The 18,348-nt window shown below is 45.6% G+C and overlaps 1 protein-coding gene across 1 annotated transcript in view; it reads right to left on the reverse strand.

Moving 5' to 3' along the window:
• The window catches only part of LOC119962312 (TGF-beta receptor type-1-like), a 132,990-nt gene that overhangs the window by 18,376 nt on the left and 96,266 nt on the right, over positions 1-18,348 (reverse strand). Inside the window, exons 6-7 of the mRNA XM_038790296.1 lie at positions 6,326-6,450; positions 3,696-3,826 (exon numbers count right to left, since the gene is read on the reverse strand). Coding sequence (XP_038646224.1) covers positions 3,696-3,826; positions 6,326-6,450 — 256 coding nt within the window. The remainder of the gene's footprint in view (positions 1-3,695; positions 3,827-6,325; positions 6,451-18,348) is intronic.

Consider the following 18,348-nt stretch of genomic DNA (forward strand, 5'->3'; position numbering starts at 1 on the left):
TGAGTTTCTGCTCCTCTGTAGTTTCTGGAGTACTTGATTCAGCCAGGTGGGCCTTAAAACATCTGAGCCAGTGTTGAAAGATTTCTCTTTGCCTCTGCAGCCTGCGGGTCGAGTTCTAGTCGGTCAGATTTGAGGGCTGATTCCATAGTCGTTTCCTTAGTCGCTTTCTTCTAGTTTCCTAAGACTATTAAATTGTGTGACCATCAATTCACAAGACACGTGGTTGGAAGTGAACAGTGGTTTTAATAGTCTTACAACAGAGCCTGCCTGCGACGTGATGAACTGGCAGGCAGGCTCACGACTGCAAAGCTTTATACTTCCGGTTAGTGGGAGGAGCCGTGGGCGAAGCCATGGGCGGAGCCCAGTACAAACTCCTCATCTCCCCCTATGGGCAGAGCCGCGCAACTGCTCGTATACCGAGCTAACATGAATACAGCACATCATATAATAACAGTGTGAATTACGTGGAATGTGATTCACCACAGGGGCCCACCCCTGGATCCTGGAGGATGCTATCCGCAGGATTGCCTTGTCTTCTTTAAAGAGACCCAATGACGGTTTGTGGTCCATCAGGATAGTAAAATGCTTCCCATGCACGTACTGGTAAACATTTAGACTGCGAGTACCAAGCCCAAGCCTTCTTTGTCAATCTGAGCATAGTTTCACTCCGCCAAAGCCACCATCCTGATTGCGAATGCGATTGGTCCTTCGTGTCGACCATAAGGGGCAACAAAATGGTGTCAGTGCTGTACAGGAAAACGTCACAAATGACCACAATCGGTTTAGAGAGGTCTTAGTATGTCAACAAGCCGGCCAATTGAAATTGTCTCTTTACCCATGCAAACGGCTCCTCCTGAGATGCTCTCCACTCCCACTCCTATTTCTTTTCAGCAGGGTGTGTAGGGAAGTGAGCATGGTCATGACGCCATGATGAATTCTCCGTAATAATTCACGAGCCCAGGAACAGAACGCAGTTCCGTTGTGTTTCCCGGACTGAGGGCTTGGGTGAGTCGCTCGCTCCTTCTCTTCCACCAGATGCAGGCCATCCTGGTCTATGCAGTATCCCAAGTTGATGGACTTCCTGTCGTGGAAGACACACTTTTCCCTTTTTAGGCGGACACCCGTCTCTGTAAAGCGGTGGAGGACCTCCTTTAGGTTGCTCAAATGTTCGCACTCCATAGTTCCGGTTATCAGGACATCATCCAGGTAAACTGACTCGCACGGCAGTCCCCTCAGAATGGTTTCAATGACGCGTTGGAAGATGGCGTAAGCTGATGGCACTCCAAATGGCAATCGTGTATACACAAAGGCCACTGTGGGTATTTATAGCCATGTATTGCTGGGACTAGGGTCCAATACTCGTTGGAGATTTGCGACATGGCTCATGTCAAGTTTTGTAAATTAACGACCTCCAGCCAATTTTGCGTACAAGTCTTCGATCCACAGCATCAGATACCTGTGCAACCGGGCGGGATGCCCGATTCATGGTTAACTTATAGTTACCACAAAGTTGAACAGTGTTGTCCAGTTTCAGTATGGGATCCATCGGTGCCACCCAATTGGTGAATCTTACTGGCCTGATGATTCCGAGACCCTCCAGTCGGTCGCTTTCCGCTTCGACCTTCACCAGTAACAAGTTGGGGGTTGGGCAACCCACTTGAATTTTAGCCATGGCACCATTGATTCTTCCTAAACTGGTTTGAAAAACTTCAGGGTATTCCCCCAACACTTCGCAGAGGCCTCCGAACACCATCTGAAAAATCCGCCAATCCAAGCGGAGGCGTTGTAGCCAGTCACGGCCGAGTAAGATCAGATCGGGGCCTTTTACAATGATTAATGGCAGCCTAACAGACTGCTTCCTAAAGGCCACTGGGGTCAACATCGTCGCCGCTACAGCCCATTGAGTGGAAGGAGGGCCCCTCATGTGGCCCAGTCACTAGTCTAGGTTGCCCATTCACTCAGATGACATCCATTTTAGGTCAGCTTTCATGAATATCTGTGCAAACACAGCCCTGATTGACCATAGAATTCAAAGTTCAATTTAATTTACTTGCTTAATTTTTGGTCTTGCAAGATGATTGGTGAAAGGTTAACTTCTGTCCTATGCTGGAAATAGATAAAAGTCAATGAAATGTTTTGATGGAAAGACACAAGGCTGGATCCTCCGAATGTGGGGCTATTGTCCCCACGCCGGCGTGGGAACGGTGTAGTTTTACGCCAGAAAAACTGGGGGCTAGCAGGACGACAGCGTAGAGCACCCGGTTCTCACTGCCGATATGCTCCGGAGAACTGCTGGGTCCGTGGCCGCGCATGTGCATGGTGGCGGACTGCAGCGGCTGCGCCGTGATTCATGGCGGAGGCCACTTGCGGACCGGGCCCACAAAAGAGTCTCCCCTTCGGCCGGCTCGCAAGCCCCGAACCGCCCCACCACAGTGCCCCCAGCCCCGAATAATGTCCCTCCTCTGCCTGCGCAGATCGATCCTCCCCTGACTGTGGCGGCACTGGACTGAGTTCCCGACGGATGAGGCTACACGTGTCCTGCGATGTCAGGAACTCGGGGGCGGACCATCGGGTGGGTGGGCCTCAGGCACTGGCCTGAAGCTGTCGATACATGCCGTGATATACTCGTACTTTGGAGGGGGTGGAGCATCACGAAAGCGCCGCCGCCGCTGATTCAGTCGGGAAATGTGATTCTCCGGCCAATCGCCGAACACAATTTCACCAGTTCTTATTTAAGAACAACCATACTATTTTTTGCAGCCCACAATCTGAAACTATTGTGTTATTTCCACCTTTCACATTGAGGAGAAATTAATGGATGCCTGATATGCATGGGAGGCCTAATTGTACTGAATGACTGACAAGATTGATAATTTATCATATACATTGATGATTAAGTAGATGGGAGTGTGTTGGTTCTTATTTAAGAACAACCATACTATTTTTTGCAGTAAATTGGTCCAGCTTAGTAGTGTACACAGTGTGTACTTTAAATATAAATTCTTGATTCAAGCCATTTTCATGAATTTCATTGAGCTATTTGGAAAGTACTTTTTTAAAAATAAATTTTGAGTGCCCAATTAACTTTTTCCAATTAAGGGGCAATTTAGTGTGGCCAATCCACACTATGGGGTTATGAGGGTGAAACCCGGGCAGCACGGTGGCACAGTGGTTAGCATTGCTGCCTACGACACTGAGGATCCGGGTTCGAATCCCAGCTCTGGGTCACTGTCCGTGTGGAGTTTGCACATTCTCCCCGTGTCTGCGTGGGTTTCACCCCCACAACCCAAAAGATGTGCAAGATAGGCGGATTGGCCACGATAAATTGCCCCTTAATTGGAAAAAAAATAATTAGATACTCTAAATTATTTTTTTTTTTTAAATAAAATAAATGGGGGTGAGACCCACACAAACACGGGGAGAATGTGCAACCGCTGCACGGACAGTGACCCAGTACCGGGATCGAACCTGGGACCTCGGCGCCATGAGGCAGCAGTGCTAACCATTGCGCCACCGTGCTCAGTTCTTATTTGGAAAATACATGCTGATAGCAAAATATACATTCTTTGAGATAATAAGTGCAAGTTGATAATTTTTGAACACTAATATGCTTTCCACCATTCGTAATAAACTTAGCTGCAAATTGCATCCATCTAAAATTACAAATATGAATTGGTAAACAGTGCAAGACATACCGGAGAGCTTTGCCATTGATTTAGAATGGGTGGCCTCAGTTTTTGAACACAAATTACTTTTTTCATATCTTCGATGGAGGGATCCGAAGGAACAAGATCATAATAGGGCAAATGATGGTCACCGTGGAACCCTATTAAAAATTATAGGCATATGCATCATTTATTATCATACTTCACATACTTCACATACTTCACTTCATACTTTCCTTATAAATGTATTATTAAAACATTCATATTATATTAAATTAATTTGAAGATAAAAAAATCTATTTTGGATCATAATAAAAGCACTTCCATGGTTATCTACAATATGACAAATGATGGGCTGCATTTATATGTGAGCCTACTTCAATACCTGTCAACATCCAAGTTTGAGCTGACAATTAGCAGTCTTCCTTTGCACAACTAGTGTGCGAGCTGATCGCCTCCAGCAGGAAAATGTTCAGCCACCAGCCCAGACCTCCAACAGTATCACCATCAATTAAATGGCCACTACCATCATCTCCTCCTGACCTTCCATTTAAGATGCTGGCACAATCACCACTTTTTTCCATCCTTCCCTCACCCAACACCAAAGATCCTTGCTTCCAAATGCTCAATCCCCAATTTCTTTGGTCTCTGGTTATTCCAAACCTTAAACCTCATTGATTTATTTATTTGTTCATGGTTTGTTGGGATCACTGACAAGTCGAGCATTTATTACCCATCCATCAAGAAGACGTGCAGCTTTCTTAAATAGCAGGAGCCAACCCATGTAATCTACGTACACCTATAGTGCTGTTAGGGTGAGAGTTCCAAGATTCTAATACAGCAGCAATGAAGGAATAGGGATACATTTCCAAGTTAGAATGGTGCGTAATTTGGAAGAGAGCTTGCAAGGTGATGTTCCCATGTGTCCACTGCCCTTGTTCTTTTAGACTGGAGAGATATCGGATTTGGGAATCAGGGACATTAAAATGATAGTGGTGGCCTGAGCTTCTTTCGTTCTTTGCCATTTTAACAATAATGAGGCCCGTGCTCAATATTGAGAGCATCTCGGGCCCCTCTATTCAAATGCTGGAACTGCCATTTGCTCCCCTGGTTCCAGAAATGGTCACACCTCCATTCCTTTCCCATAATATTTATGAAACCCCTGCAACTCAATAATGAGGAATGTACAAATAAATTGAGACAAAGAAAAAAATTACCAAATTCCAGTAAATAACCCCTTCCACAACCTGCACATTTTCATAAAATCATTATATATAATCCTTTTTCCTCCATAAGACTTGACTACTCAGCCAGACCCAAAAGGATTTTCATAGCATCGCTTCAAATTTAATCAGGTTTTCTTTTCAATATAAATGTGCAAAGTAGGTGTTTACTGATGATGAGCTCTATCAAGTCAATGAAGGTGACAGCAAACTGACACCACCCCCAACCTACATTACAATACAGCTTGGAACAGGGAGAGATTTCAACACAGCAGGCAATACAGCAAAAAAAACCTCAAAACATTTAATCATGGGGAATTTCTGGCACCTGGATAACTACCGTGGAAAGATTAAAAGGGTGAATGTGTCTTTGATAGCGAGGGATTGCTTATTTATGTTCCATCAGGCTGTACGGCCTCTGATTGGCTCTCTAGTTTTAAGACCCCACCTGCTGTCCTTAATTGCATAGTGAACCCACCCATCATAACCTGGGGGTTAAGCAGGTCATGGGACACTAATGAAACATTAAGCAGGTTGAAACTTTAAGCTGGTCATGGGACCCTTATCCATGTCTATGTTCAGTAACAACATTGTTGTTAAAGTTTTGTTTATACTTCAGCCCCAGACCCCTGATCTACGGGCATCCGGTGCGGGGAAGGTGGAGGACCTCTTTGTGAACCTGATCCTGAGCTTGGCGAAGCTTGCCATAAATAGGTTGAGGCAGCGGGCGACCGAGTGGGGCAATCTGACCGGACTGTCTGCCCCACTTCTGCAGCATCATTCGCGGCCAGGTGTACCTGGAAAGGGAGCATGGGGTGTCCACGGGTGCACTCGAGGCCTTCCGTGCTCGGTGGGCATCGCACGGGTTGGATTGTTTTATCGATCCTTCTTTGCACACGTTGATTTTATGTTTTTAAGTTTCCGTTGCACTTTTGTTATTTTTGGGCTGTCCTCCTACTAGGAACGGCCCCTTTTAATTTGTCCCTTGGTTAATTTCTGTTCATCTATTCAGTTGAACTACCCAATAACATCATGGGACATTTATGAGACTGGGGAATTGATATTCCCAAAGGAACTATGGGGAATATGTACTCCCCCACTGAGGAGCGAGGCATCCCCTTCTGTATCCTGTATAAAACTGGAGGGCCATGAACTGTGAGTGGCCCCTGTAGGAGAGTAACAGCTCTGTACTCTTATTCAGTTGCATTAAACCGTTTTCCTTTTGATTCAACCTGTTCGGCTCGGTGTGGACCCTTTCCAGAACTTATAATACCACCCACTGGCTGTTAATTGGCCACCCCGATGAAAATCACAAAATGTGACTCTTTTGACCCACATTTCATGCTGATGGCAGTCTTCGAAAGCCCACTGAAAAATTTCTGCCTTGGTTGTCTATCGATGTTTACCTCCCAGTTTTCAAATCTCAAAATTAATTACCTCCAGCAGAGCATCTATGTGCAATCTCCCAATAAACCAGACCCAAGGCATAAACATCTACAGATTTGAATGAGCCAAAATGCCTCTTATCAATAGTGTCATCAATGATCTCTGGTGCCATGTACCTGTAATTCAATAAAATTGGAACTGTTATAATGAACATCAGTTCAACATAACAATAAATGTAACCAATTTATGATATTTAAACTTTAATGTATACTGAAAACCTTTCCATTTAAACCCATCCATTTCAACGAGCGTAGCCATAAAATTGAAAATGTGGAGGGTATTATGCATGTTATGCATAAGTTTTTGAAAGTCCTTTCTACAGATCTTCTGATAAAATGTGAGTTCGTACAATGGGGGAAGGTTTCTTCTGTTCTTCATTTGCAACAGATTAATAAATACTTTTACAATGAAAAAGCAATCACAAATTTGATGGCATGATTATAGTCTAGCAGCAGTGCAACAAACATCATCTAAATGGATTTCCAAAAAGTTTTTAACAAAGTGCCATATAAAGAATTGTATAAGAACATTCAGTCTTATGCTAGGAGGAATAAAATAAGAATTTGATTTTGTTAACGAGAGGACTGTGTACAAGTGCTTCTTAATTTAACAGCTGTTCGATGGTGCCTGGGTGCCAGTGCAAGGGTGCCAGCTGGGCAGCGCCAAAGTGCGCACATTCCAGGGGGAGGGCTCGGGGGCCACCATGCACTGACCTTGACCACCCAGTGATCTTCAATGGCTCAGGAGACCCCCTAGGTGCCGTTCCACCTGCTCCACGTTTGTGTCGACCAGTGCTGAACAGCACCTAGCTGCTGCCTCGTTGGTGGATTGCTTGAGTCAGGTCAATGCTGGGTAAGTTCGCCAAAGCCTGGTTCAAACCGGCTTCGGCATGCGCTGATGGGTCCCGGCATTCAATGGCAGCACCGCACTCAGGCCAGAGTGCAATGCGGCCGGTGGATCGTGCCCTAAGTGTCATTTTGAGGGGGGTTCACGGGATGATTCCTGTCGGGTGTTTGGGTGCCCAGGTGCCAGTGGTTAGCGCTGCTGCCTCATAATGCCAGGGACCCGAGTTCAATTCTGGCCTTGGGGCACTGTCTGCGTGGAGTTATCACACCCCCCCCCCCCCACCCCCCCTCCCACCCCCGCAACCCCATGGGATTCCTCCGGGTACTCCGGTTCCTCCCATGGTCCAAAGACATGCGGGTTAGGTGGATTGGCCACATTAAATTGCCCCTCAGTGTCCAGGGATGTGCAGATTAGGTTCCGGGAATAGGGTGGGGTAGACAGGGGGTAGGCATGGATAGAGTGCTGTTTCGAATGGTTGATACAGACCCAATGGGTTGAATGGCCTCCTCCTGCACTGTAGGAATTTTATGATTCTATAAAAAGTTGTTTAAGGGATTTATGTTTCTATTGGTAGATATTAGAAATAAGGGGCTGGATTCACTGATTCGCAACGGCGGAAATGCGAATTCCATCGGGCAGAGAATCGGGCGCCATGCAAAAATTGAAGTTTGAGCCCGGCGCCGATTTCAGCGACATGAGTCCCTCCCTGGCAGCGAAATCAAGGTTTGCGCCCTGCACTAGCGAATCAATATAAAACAGTCATTTGCGCGCATTTAAATCTACTTAGCGGATTGGACGCAGTATGCTCCGCCCTGTTGAGATGTTCCTCTTCGTCGGACGTTTCACAGCCATGAATTAGTGCATGTGCTAACAAGTGGGACCTGACTGCTGAGGGGATCGGGCGGCTAGAAAAGCCCTGAAAAACCCTTGAACATTGTTGGGTATGCTGGGGGGTGGCTACCCGGACCAGGGACACGAGTGGGGAGCAAATTATTGCCAAACCATGAACTCGAGATAACCGCCATTGCTGCAGTCTGTATTTTAAACGGACCCCTTTGGTACTACTTTCAGTGCTGCCTGTATCCTTTGAATGCTCAGAAGGCTTATGGTCATCTGGGAGCCCACCAGGACTACCCCTCTGGACACTCTCATACCCCAGCTGTTGCATCAAGGGACGAGCATGGCCAAGTTCATTCAGGAGCCCACCAAGTGTTGGCAATCCTCAGAAAGGCTGCCCCATTTCAGAGGAAGCAGGGGATTAGCAGAGCTCACCCCAACCAGAGAACACCTGCACCATGGCCTTTGTGTCCTTCCCTGGTTCTCTGCCCCTCTCAGGGCAGAAGCCTGACCAGTGACCCCCATCTATCGGAACGACCAGCTGTGTCCTCCTGGTGGGGCTGTCAGTGCTGGTGCAGTTCAGGAGGGAAGGTTTGAGTCTGTGGACCACGCTGTGGAAGAGGGGGTGGGATTCTCTGATCCTGAGGCTAAGTGTTGACACCGTCGCACTTAGCCAGGCCACATCAGAGACCCCCCCCCGGGTCAGACCAAACCCCCCACCCCCACAGGCCGCCACCCGACCCGTCAACGCCGAGGTCCTGCCGGCTCAGAGCAGGTTAGAACTCCGCTGGCAGGACTCGTTTTAAATTACGGCCACTCAGCCCATCCGGAGAATCTCATCCGGGCGTCGGGGCAGCTTGGCGTGATTTGCGCAGCCTCCCAGCGATTCTCTGACCCGGCGCGGGGTCAGAGAATCCCACTCAGAGTGTCTCTTCGCTCCTCACTGACATGGAGCTGTGGGTCCAATTTTGACCACCCCCAACCTCAGGGTGTTGGTCTTTGTGAGACATCTTTATGGCTACGGTGAGTGTAAGGTAAGTAGAGCGCTTAAAAACAGCTCCAGCTACCATGCTCTTTGGCGCTAACTCTGGCCCTCGTGGTTAGAACGTGTACTGGGCCGGGAATTGCTTTCAGTTTGCGCGGGGAGAGTGCTGGCCCATTTGCAAACCCCGACTCACGTACTGATTAGCGCCCCCAAATGGAAGGTGAGTTACATGCAATTCTGTGCCAGCTTCCCAAATAAAGAACACTGCCCAAGATTTGGTTTTAAGTGGGTTTAATTTAATGTTTCTGTGCCTATAGTTGGGCACAGGTAAAATCTATAATTAGATTCATGCTTGACATCGGTGTTTGTATGTGTGGGAGTTGCTTAGGTTGCAATTGTGTTTCTATTGTGCTGAGAGAGGACTACAGTGAAGAATAAATAAAAGGCATAAACATATAGGTGTTGGTTAGCAACTGGAACTGTAAGGTAGAGAAGTTTTAAAGTTTTAGTTTAGCTAATTTTATTTTAATTGAAGATAGGTAGTGAGAGAGAAGGCATTTCCCACAGCTCTATTAGAAGCAAGTGGGGTTAGAAGGCTAGAGAGGGAACATCTCTGTCAGCTTTGCTGGAAGAAAAGCTATACGATGGAGTAATGGTGAAGAAAATAAGTTTAGAGATTTGAAGGCCAGCCAGTTAAGGAAATTAGAGAAATTAACAGAAGTCTGCAGTTAACAAACAGAGACCAAGGTATTATTCAGAATAAGTCTCGGAAGAGTGACCAAAGTGTTCTGAATAAAAGAGATAATTGCAGAAATTATATTTGAAGTAGGACAGCAGACATGAGAGGTAGATGAAACATTTGTTGTCATTTTAATATAGTCTAGGAATCAAGAGTTAATATAATTGTGAGCAGTTTGCATAGCAATCAAGTCAAAGACATCCATCCTAAAGGAGTTGGTGTAAAATCCTGGACTGAATTCGCTGTTAAAAGTTTTGTTTAAAAGTGTCATTTGGAAAACCTGGTCTGGATTTCAGAATGCAAACTGCTAAGATAAAGCATAGCTATGAGAGACGATTTTAAAGCATATTTTCGGGAGTGGAGTTTGGAAAGCCTCATGTGACAATCGTCTGGGGAATTCTGGGGAGACATCCACAAACATTCACTTGAGATTCAGAGTGGAGAGTGTATTTGCCCACAGTCATCTTGTGTGCTTCAAAGGGACTTTACGTTAATGAGACCATTGTAGGTTAAGATGTATTTTATAAACCATATCAATACGAAAACCAGTGCGCAATTGCTGAGCTAATTGTGGCTGTAGAAGCATTATGCATCATAATCCAATTTTTTCATGTTTAATAAATGTGTTTTATTGTCATTAAAACTAATTAGTGGTCTTGTGACTTCATGTTTGTAAAGAAAAAGTAAAAATTACCACCTTTTGAACCAGAGTTCCATTCTGGGATCTTCTAGTGCAGGTATAACATCAACTGCAATTGTAACAATACAAAAACACATGCATCCCCAATTAATACCCATTACCGAAATATAATTGACACCAATTGATGCACAGTTAGCAGGCATTAGTTAAAATTAACTGTGACAGAGACAGCTTTTCGGAGTGATAATTGGCCAATCTCTCAAAGTTCATATTCAATCCTTGGGGCACAAATCGGCCAGTGTCTACATTACCCAGATTTGTTCAGATTACCTGAGGAGGTAAGGGCCCTGTTGGATGAAACAGAAGAAGTGGGAGGAGGAATTGCTACTTGAGTTGGAGGTAGGGCTCTGTGTAGTGGTATCATAGTAAGAAGTCTTACAGCACCAGGTTAAAGTCCAATGGGTTTGTTTTGAATCACTAGCTTTCGGAGCACAGCTCTTTCCTCAGGTGAATCATTTACCTGAGGAAGGAGCTGTGCTCCCAAAGCTAGTGATTCAAAACAAACCTGTTGGACTTTAACCTGGTGTTGTAAGACTTATTACTGTTCTCACCCCAGTCCAACGCCGGCATCTCCACATAGTGGTATCATGGTTGTGTTGTAATTCACCAAGTGGCCACTAGGAGTCTCACTAGTATATAAATAAATGTTACAGTCAGGTGATCCCTCAGACTGGCTGGAAGAAGCTGGAAAGAGGTTGCTTGTGCTTGATCTTAATGTTATTCATCAGTTGTTTTGTATATAGTTTACTCACAGTGAATGTTAATACATTGTTTATAGCTTTAGCTACGAATGTTCTCATAATATAAATCAGGCCATCCAACAAGAACATCACACTCTGGAGTGAATTCTACCTCTTCTTGTGCCAGGCTGAGCCTGTACAACTTAAGGTGGTACACGGGGCACACCTGACTAGAGTGTGCATGAGTGGGTACTTTCCTGGGGTGGAGGATAGGTGCGAACGGTGCTAGAGGGAGCCAGCAAACACCTCCCATATGTTCTGGTCCTGCCCCAAATTGATTGAGTTCTGGACCTCGGAGTATCGCGTACAATTCTGGTCGCCGCATTATAGGAAGGATGTGGAAGCATTGGAAAGGGTGCAGAGGAGATTTACCAGGATGTTGCCTGGTATGGAGGGAAGGTCTTATGAGGGAAGGGTGAGGGACTTGAGGCTGTTTTCATTAGAGAGAAGAAGGTTAAAAGGTGACTTAATTGAGGCATACAAGATAATCAGAGGATTAGATAGGGTGGACAGTGAGAGCTTTTTTCCTTGGATGGTGATGTCTAGCACGAGGGCTCATAGCTTTAAATTGAGGGGAGATAGATATAGGACAGATGTCAGAGGTAGATTCTTTACTCAGAGAGTAGTAAGGGCGTGGAATGCCCTGCCTGCAACAGTAGTGGACTCGCCAACACTAAGGGAATTCAAATGGTCATTGGATAAACATATGGATGATAAGGGAATAGTGTAGATGGGCTTTAGAGTGGTTTCACAGGTCGGCGCAACATCGAGGGCCGAAGGGCCTGTACTGCGCTGTAATGTTCTATGTTCTTCAAGACCATATCGGAGATTGTGGAGATTAGGATGGAGCCATGTCTGCTGGTGGCAGTATTTGGAATTTGGGATGTCGGACCTGCCGGGAGGTACAGTGAAAAGTATTTTTCTGCGTGCAGTTCAAACAGATCATTTAGTACCTGAAAGAAAAGAAAATACCTAATAGGGCAAATTAAATATGCCATGAGATGGTCGGAGGAAGGGTTCTGTTCCAGGTGGGAGCAGTTCATTGCCGTCTTTAAGGACCTGTTTGTGGCCAGCAGCTGGGGGCGGTGGGGGGGGAACCTGGGGGTTTTGGGGTTCCTTTTTTTCCTCACATTCTCTTTAGAGGGTGTTACTGTGAGCTTTGTTAGAACAGAAAATATCAAACTGTTTACATGACTCGCACTTGTTTGTGTTTTGCTACATTTGGAATTTTGTTTTTAAATTAGTGACTACAATACTGTGATCATATATATGGGCTATGTTAGGCAGCAATTGTAGTATCCATCATTTACCCAATTCAGGGACGACAAGCGGGGGGGGGGGGGGGGATGGGGGGGATTGTACGGCATGCTCCTGATTTTTGGGGGGCACAAGGTACACTTCAGTTTCCAGGGAATTGAGAACCTTCAAGTGTTCCAATAGGTCTTCAAAACTTCAATATGCTAAGGAGAAGCCTCATGGCCGTTTCAGGATTCTGTTGTCAAACTTGACCCACACCGGGCAGAGCATGCACCAAGCACACCACTTATTTTTTGAACCCACCTTGCAATATTTAAAGAGACCACTGGAGGGCACAAAAAAAGAAGCAAGTTTTTCTCTCTTTCATTTTGTTCATCTACTTTAATGCGGAGCAGGAATGTTCCTCCAGAATCTAGTGTGGGATGTTGCCAGCCTATTTTCATACTCTACCCACAAACCCAAGCTCATCTCCAGGTCAGTTCAGATGAACAGCTGGATGAATTTGAGAAGTCCCCAACTGCTGAGCTGCATCAGGAACTGAGCTGGTCTCTGCAGCTCGCTGGCATTGTACCGATCAGGCCCAAGGACTGATTTGGGCTTTGGGCCTCCTTCTTCTGTTCTGGGCACATCACCAATTTCGCATTGTTTCCCTGTGATAATTATATTATTCAGTTAGTATGCTCCAGATTTTTCTCTGCTGTATGTTAAAAAAACTATGAAAATGCAAGTTGTTGAATATGACAGGATCAAATAGAACGACTGACCACCCAAACAAATTGGGGAAACTGTTTGGAAGTTGTATGTCCAGAAGTCTTACTTTGTTCAGACAATGTTGACATGTGGAACATGATTCATGAGGAGGCGATAGTCTGAAATGTTGTTACATGCTCTCTGGAACAGGAATGTCCTTTCTTAGTTAAGGTAACCATGATTGTACGCAGTATACCTGGTGTGGCCTCACCAGTTCCCTAATGCAGTAAGATTTCTGAACATTATACTTCAGTTATTTAAAAGTAAAGCAAACATACAATTGGTCTTGCTATTTTCTTGCCGTACCTACATGTTAACTTTCTATGATTCATGTACAAGCCTAGCCAGGTCCTTCTGAATGAAAGTCTTTCCCAGTCTTGTCATAATATACATCCATGTATATGATGGAGTGCAGACAGGCAGTGATTGACACACAGGATGACCAGTGAGCACACAGAACACAGCAGCCAATCACCAGACAGGACACGACCACTATAAAGCCAGAGGGCACCAGTTTTCCCGCTCTCTTGGGATCCAGCCTCTAAGACAGTCAGAGCTCGTTAGCAGCAGTACAAACACCATGTGGTAGTCAGTTAGTCTGGTCAGGCTAGCCTCAGGTCTCCAGTCAAGTCAGCATAGTGTCAACCCACAGTTAAGCATGTAATATAGTTAGATGTTCAATAAAATTGTGTTGTATCTCATCGTGTTGGAAGCCTGTCTCTCTCTACACTGCATCAAACGCAGTCCCCAGAGACCCAGCTTGCCCAGCACATCAAGTCTCTCACCATACAAAAAATAAACTAGATAACTTCACACTTCCCCAAATTGTATTCCATCCATCATGTTCTTGCCCACTAACCCAAACTGTCTATAATCCCTCTTTTCCTCTTCACACCACTTACTTTGTATTGCCAGGAAACTTGAAAATATTACACTCACTTCAGCGAACAAAGTTATTACCATAGTGTTATGACCAATTTATAATTATATGTATATATTTGTTTAAAAGAGGTAAACATAGTTTCAGTTTCATTCGGTTTTGTTTATGAGCCTTGGTGCCTGGGATTTAGGATAGACTTGTGATTGAGGTTTCAGGACTTTTGGATTAGAAACAGAGAATTACATAGAACAGTACAGCACAGAACAGGCCCTTCGGCCCTCGATGTTGTGCCGAACAATGATCACCCTACTTTAAACCCACGTATCCACCCTATACCCGTAACCCAACAATCCCCCCATTAACCTTACACTACGGGAAATTTAGCATGACCAATCCACCTAACCCGCACATCTTTGGACTGTGGGAGGAAACCGGAGCACCCGGAGGAAACCCACGCACACACAGGGAGGACGTGCAGACTCCACACAGACAGTGACCCTGCCGGGAATCGAACCTGGGACCCTGGAGCTGTGAAGCATTGATGCTAACCACCATGCTACCGTGAGGCCCCCTACTACCGTGAGGCCCCCTCATTCATCATGATCATGACGGATCATCAAGTTCAATACCCTGATCTCGCCTTCCTCGCATATCCCTTGATCCCTTTAGCCTCATGAGCTATATCTAATTCCTTCTTGAAATTACACAACGTTATGGCCTCAACTACTTTCTGTGGTTGCGAATTTCACAGATTCACCACTCTACGAAAAGAAGTTTCTCCTCAACTCAGTCCTAAAAGGTTTACCCCTTTTCCTCAGTTCTGGACTCCCCCACCGTACGGAACAGTCTTTCTGAATCTACCATGTCTAATCCTGTTAGAATTTTGCACGTTTTTATGAGATCCGCTCTCACTTTTCCAAATGCCAATGAATATAATCCTAACTGATTTAGTCTCTCCTCATATGTCAGTCCCAACATCCCAGGAATCAGCCTGGTAAACCTTTCCTGCATTCCCTCCATAGCACGAACATCCTTCCTCAGATAAGGAAAACAAAACTGCACACAATATTCCAGATGTGGCCTCACCAATGCTCTATACAATTACAGTAAAAACATCTCTATTCCTATTCTCAAATTCTCTCACAATGAAGGCCAACATACCATTTGTCTTCTATACTACCTGCTGTACCTAGAACATAGAACGATACAGCGCAGTACAGGCCCTTCGGCCCACGATGTTGCACCGACATGGGAAGTCAAAAACTAAAGGCCATCTAACCTACACTATGCCATTATCATCTATATGCTTATCCAATAAACTTTTAAATGCCCTCAATGTTGGCGAGTTCACTACTGTTGCAGGTAGGGCATTCCACGGCCTCACCACTCTTTGCGTAAAAAACCCACCTCTGACCTCTGTCCTATATCTATTACCCCTCAATTTATGGCTATGTCCCCTCGTGCTAGCCACCTCCATCCGCGGGAGAAGGCTCTCACTGTCCACCCTATCTAACCCTCTGATCATTTTGTATGCCTCTATTAAGTCACCTCTTAACCTTCTTCTCTCTAACGAAAACAACCTCAAGTCCATCAGCCTTTCCTCATAAGATTTTCCCTCCATACCAGGCAACATCCTGGTAAATCTCCTCTGCACCCGTTCCAAAGCTTCCACGTCCTTCCTATAATGAGGCGACCAGAACTGTACGCAATACTCCAAATGCGGCCGTACCAGAGTTTTGTACAGCTGCAACATGACCTCATGGCTCCGGAACTCAATCCCTCTACCAATAAAGGCCAACACACCATAGGCCTTCTTCATAACCCTATCAACCTGGGTGGCAACTTTCAGGGATCTATGTACATGGACACCGAGATCCCTCTGCTCATCCACACTGCCAAGAATTTTACCATTAGCCAAATATTCCGCATTCCTGTTATTCTTTCCAAAGTGAATCACCTCACACTTCTCTACATTAAACTCCATTTGCCACCTCTCAGCCCAGCTCTGCAGCTTATCTATGTCCCTCTGTAACCTGCAACATCCTTCCACACTGTCTACAACTCCACCGACTTTAGTGTCGTCTGCTAATTTACTCACCAACCTTCTGTGCCCTCCTCTAGGTCATTTATAAAAATGACAAACAGCAACGGCCCCAGAACAGATCCTTGTGGTACGCCACTCGTAACTGAACTCCATTCTGAACATTTGCCATCAACTACCACCTTCTGTCTTCTTTCAACTGGCCAATTTCTGATCCACATCTCTAAATCACCCTCAATCCCCAGCCTCCGTATTTTCTGCAATAGCCGACCGTGGGGAACCTTATCAAATGCTTTACTGAAATCCATATACACCACATCAACTGCTCTACCCTCGTCTACCTGTTCAGTCACCCTCTCAAAGAACTCGATAAGGTTTGTGAGGCATGACCTACCCTTCACAAAACCATGCTGACTATCCCTAATCATATTATTCCTATCCAGATGATTATAAATCGTATCTCTTATAATCCTCTCCAAGACTTTACCCACAACAGACGTGAGGCTCACCGGCCTATAATTACCGGGGTTATCTCTACTCCCCTTCTTGAACAAAGGGACCACATTTGCTACCCTCCAGTCCTCTGGCACTATTCCTGTAGCCAATGATGACATAAAAATCAAAGCCAAAGGCTCAGAAATCTCTTCCCTGGCTTCCCAGAGAATCCTAGGATAAATCCCATCAGGCCCCGGGGACTTATCTATTTTCACCTTGTCCAGAATTGCCAACACTTTTTCCCTACGCACCTCAATGCCATCTATTCTAATACCCTGGGTCTCAGCATTCTCCTCCACAACATTATCTTTTTCCTGAGTGAATACTGACGAAAAGTATTCATTTAGTATCTCGCTTATCTCCTCAGCCTCCACACACAACTTCCCACCACTGTCCTTGACTGGCCCTACTCTTACCCTCGTCATTCTTTTATTCCTGACATACCTATAGAAAGCTTTTGGGTTTTCCTTGATCCTACCTGCCAAAGACTTCTCATGTCCCCTCCTTGCTTGTCTTAGTTCTCTCTTTAGGTCCTTCCTCGCTTCCTTGTAACTATCAAGCACCCCAACTGAAACTTCATGGCTCATCTTCACATAGGCCTCCTTCTTCCTCTTAACAAGAGATTCCACTTCTTTGGTAAACCACGGTTCCCTTGCTCTACTCCTTCCTCCCTGCCTGACTGGTACGTACTTATCAAGAATACGCAATAGCTGTTCCTTGAACAAGCTCCACATATCCAGTGTGCCCAACCCTTGCAGCTTACTTCTCCAACCTACACGTCCTAAGTCATGTCTAATGGCATCATAATTGCCCTTCCCCCAGCTATAACTCTTGCCCTGCGGGGTATACTTATCCCTTTCCATCACTAATGTAAAGGTTACCGAATTGTGGTCACTGTTTCCAAAGTTCTCACCTACCTCCAGATCTAACACCTGGCCTGGTTCATTACCCAAAACCAAATCCAATGTGGCCTCGCCTCTTGTTGGCCTGTCAACATATTGTGTCAGGAAACCTTCCTGCACACATTGTACAAAGAACGACCCATCTAATGTACTCGAACTATATCTTTTCCAGTCAATATTTGGAAAGTTAAAGTCTCCCATAACAAGTTCCCTGTTACTTTCGCTCTTTTCCAGAATCATCTTAGCCATCCTTTCCTCTACATCCCTAGAACTATTAGGTGGCCTATAGAAAACTCCCAACAGGGTGACCTCTCCTTTCCTGTTTCTAACCTCAGCCCATATTACCTCGGAAGAAGAGTCCCCATCTAGCATCCTTTCCGCCACCGTAATACTGTCCTTGACTAGCAGCGCCACACCTCCCCCTCTTTTGCCCCCTTCTCTGAGCTTATTAAAACACCTAAACCCCGGAACCTGCAATAACCATTCCTGTCCCTGCTCTATCCATGTCTCTGAAATGGCCACAACATCGAAGTCCCAGGTACCAACCCATGCTGCCAGTTCCCCTACCTTATTTCGTATATTCCTGGCATTGAAGTAGATACACTTCAAACCACCTACCTGAACACTGGCACCCTCCTGCGAAGTCAAATCTGTGCTCCTGACCTCTATACTCTCAATCTCCCGTACCCCAAAACTACAATCCAGGTTCCCATGCCCCTGCTGAATTAGTTTAAACCCCCCCAAAGAGCACTAACAAATCTCCCCCCCAGGATATTGGTGCCCCTCAGGTTCAGATGTAGACCATCCTGTCTATAGAGGTCCCACCTTCCCCAGAAAGAGCC

Source organism: Scyliorhinus canicula, chromosome 2, assembly GCF_902713615.1.
Source record: "Scyliorhinus canicula chromosome 2, sScyCan1.1, whole genome shotgun sequence".
Taxonomy (NCBI): domain Eukaryota; kingdom Metazoa; phylum Chordata; class Chondrichthyes; order Carcharhiniformes; family Scyliorhinidae; genus Scyliorhinus; species Scyliorhinus canicula.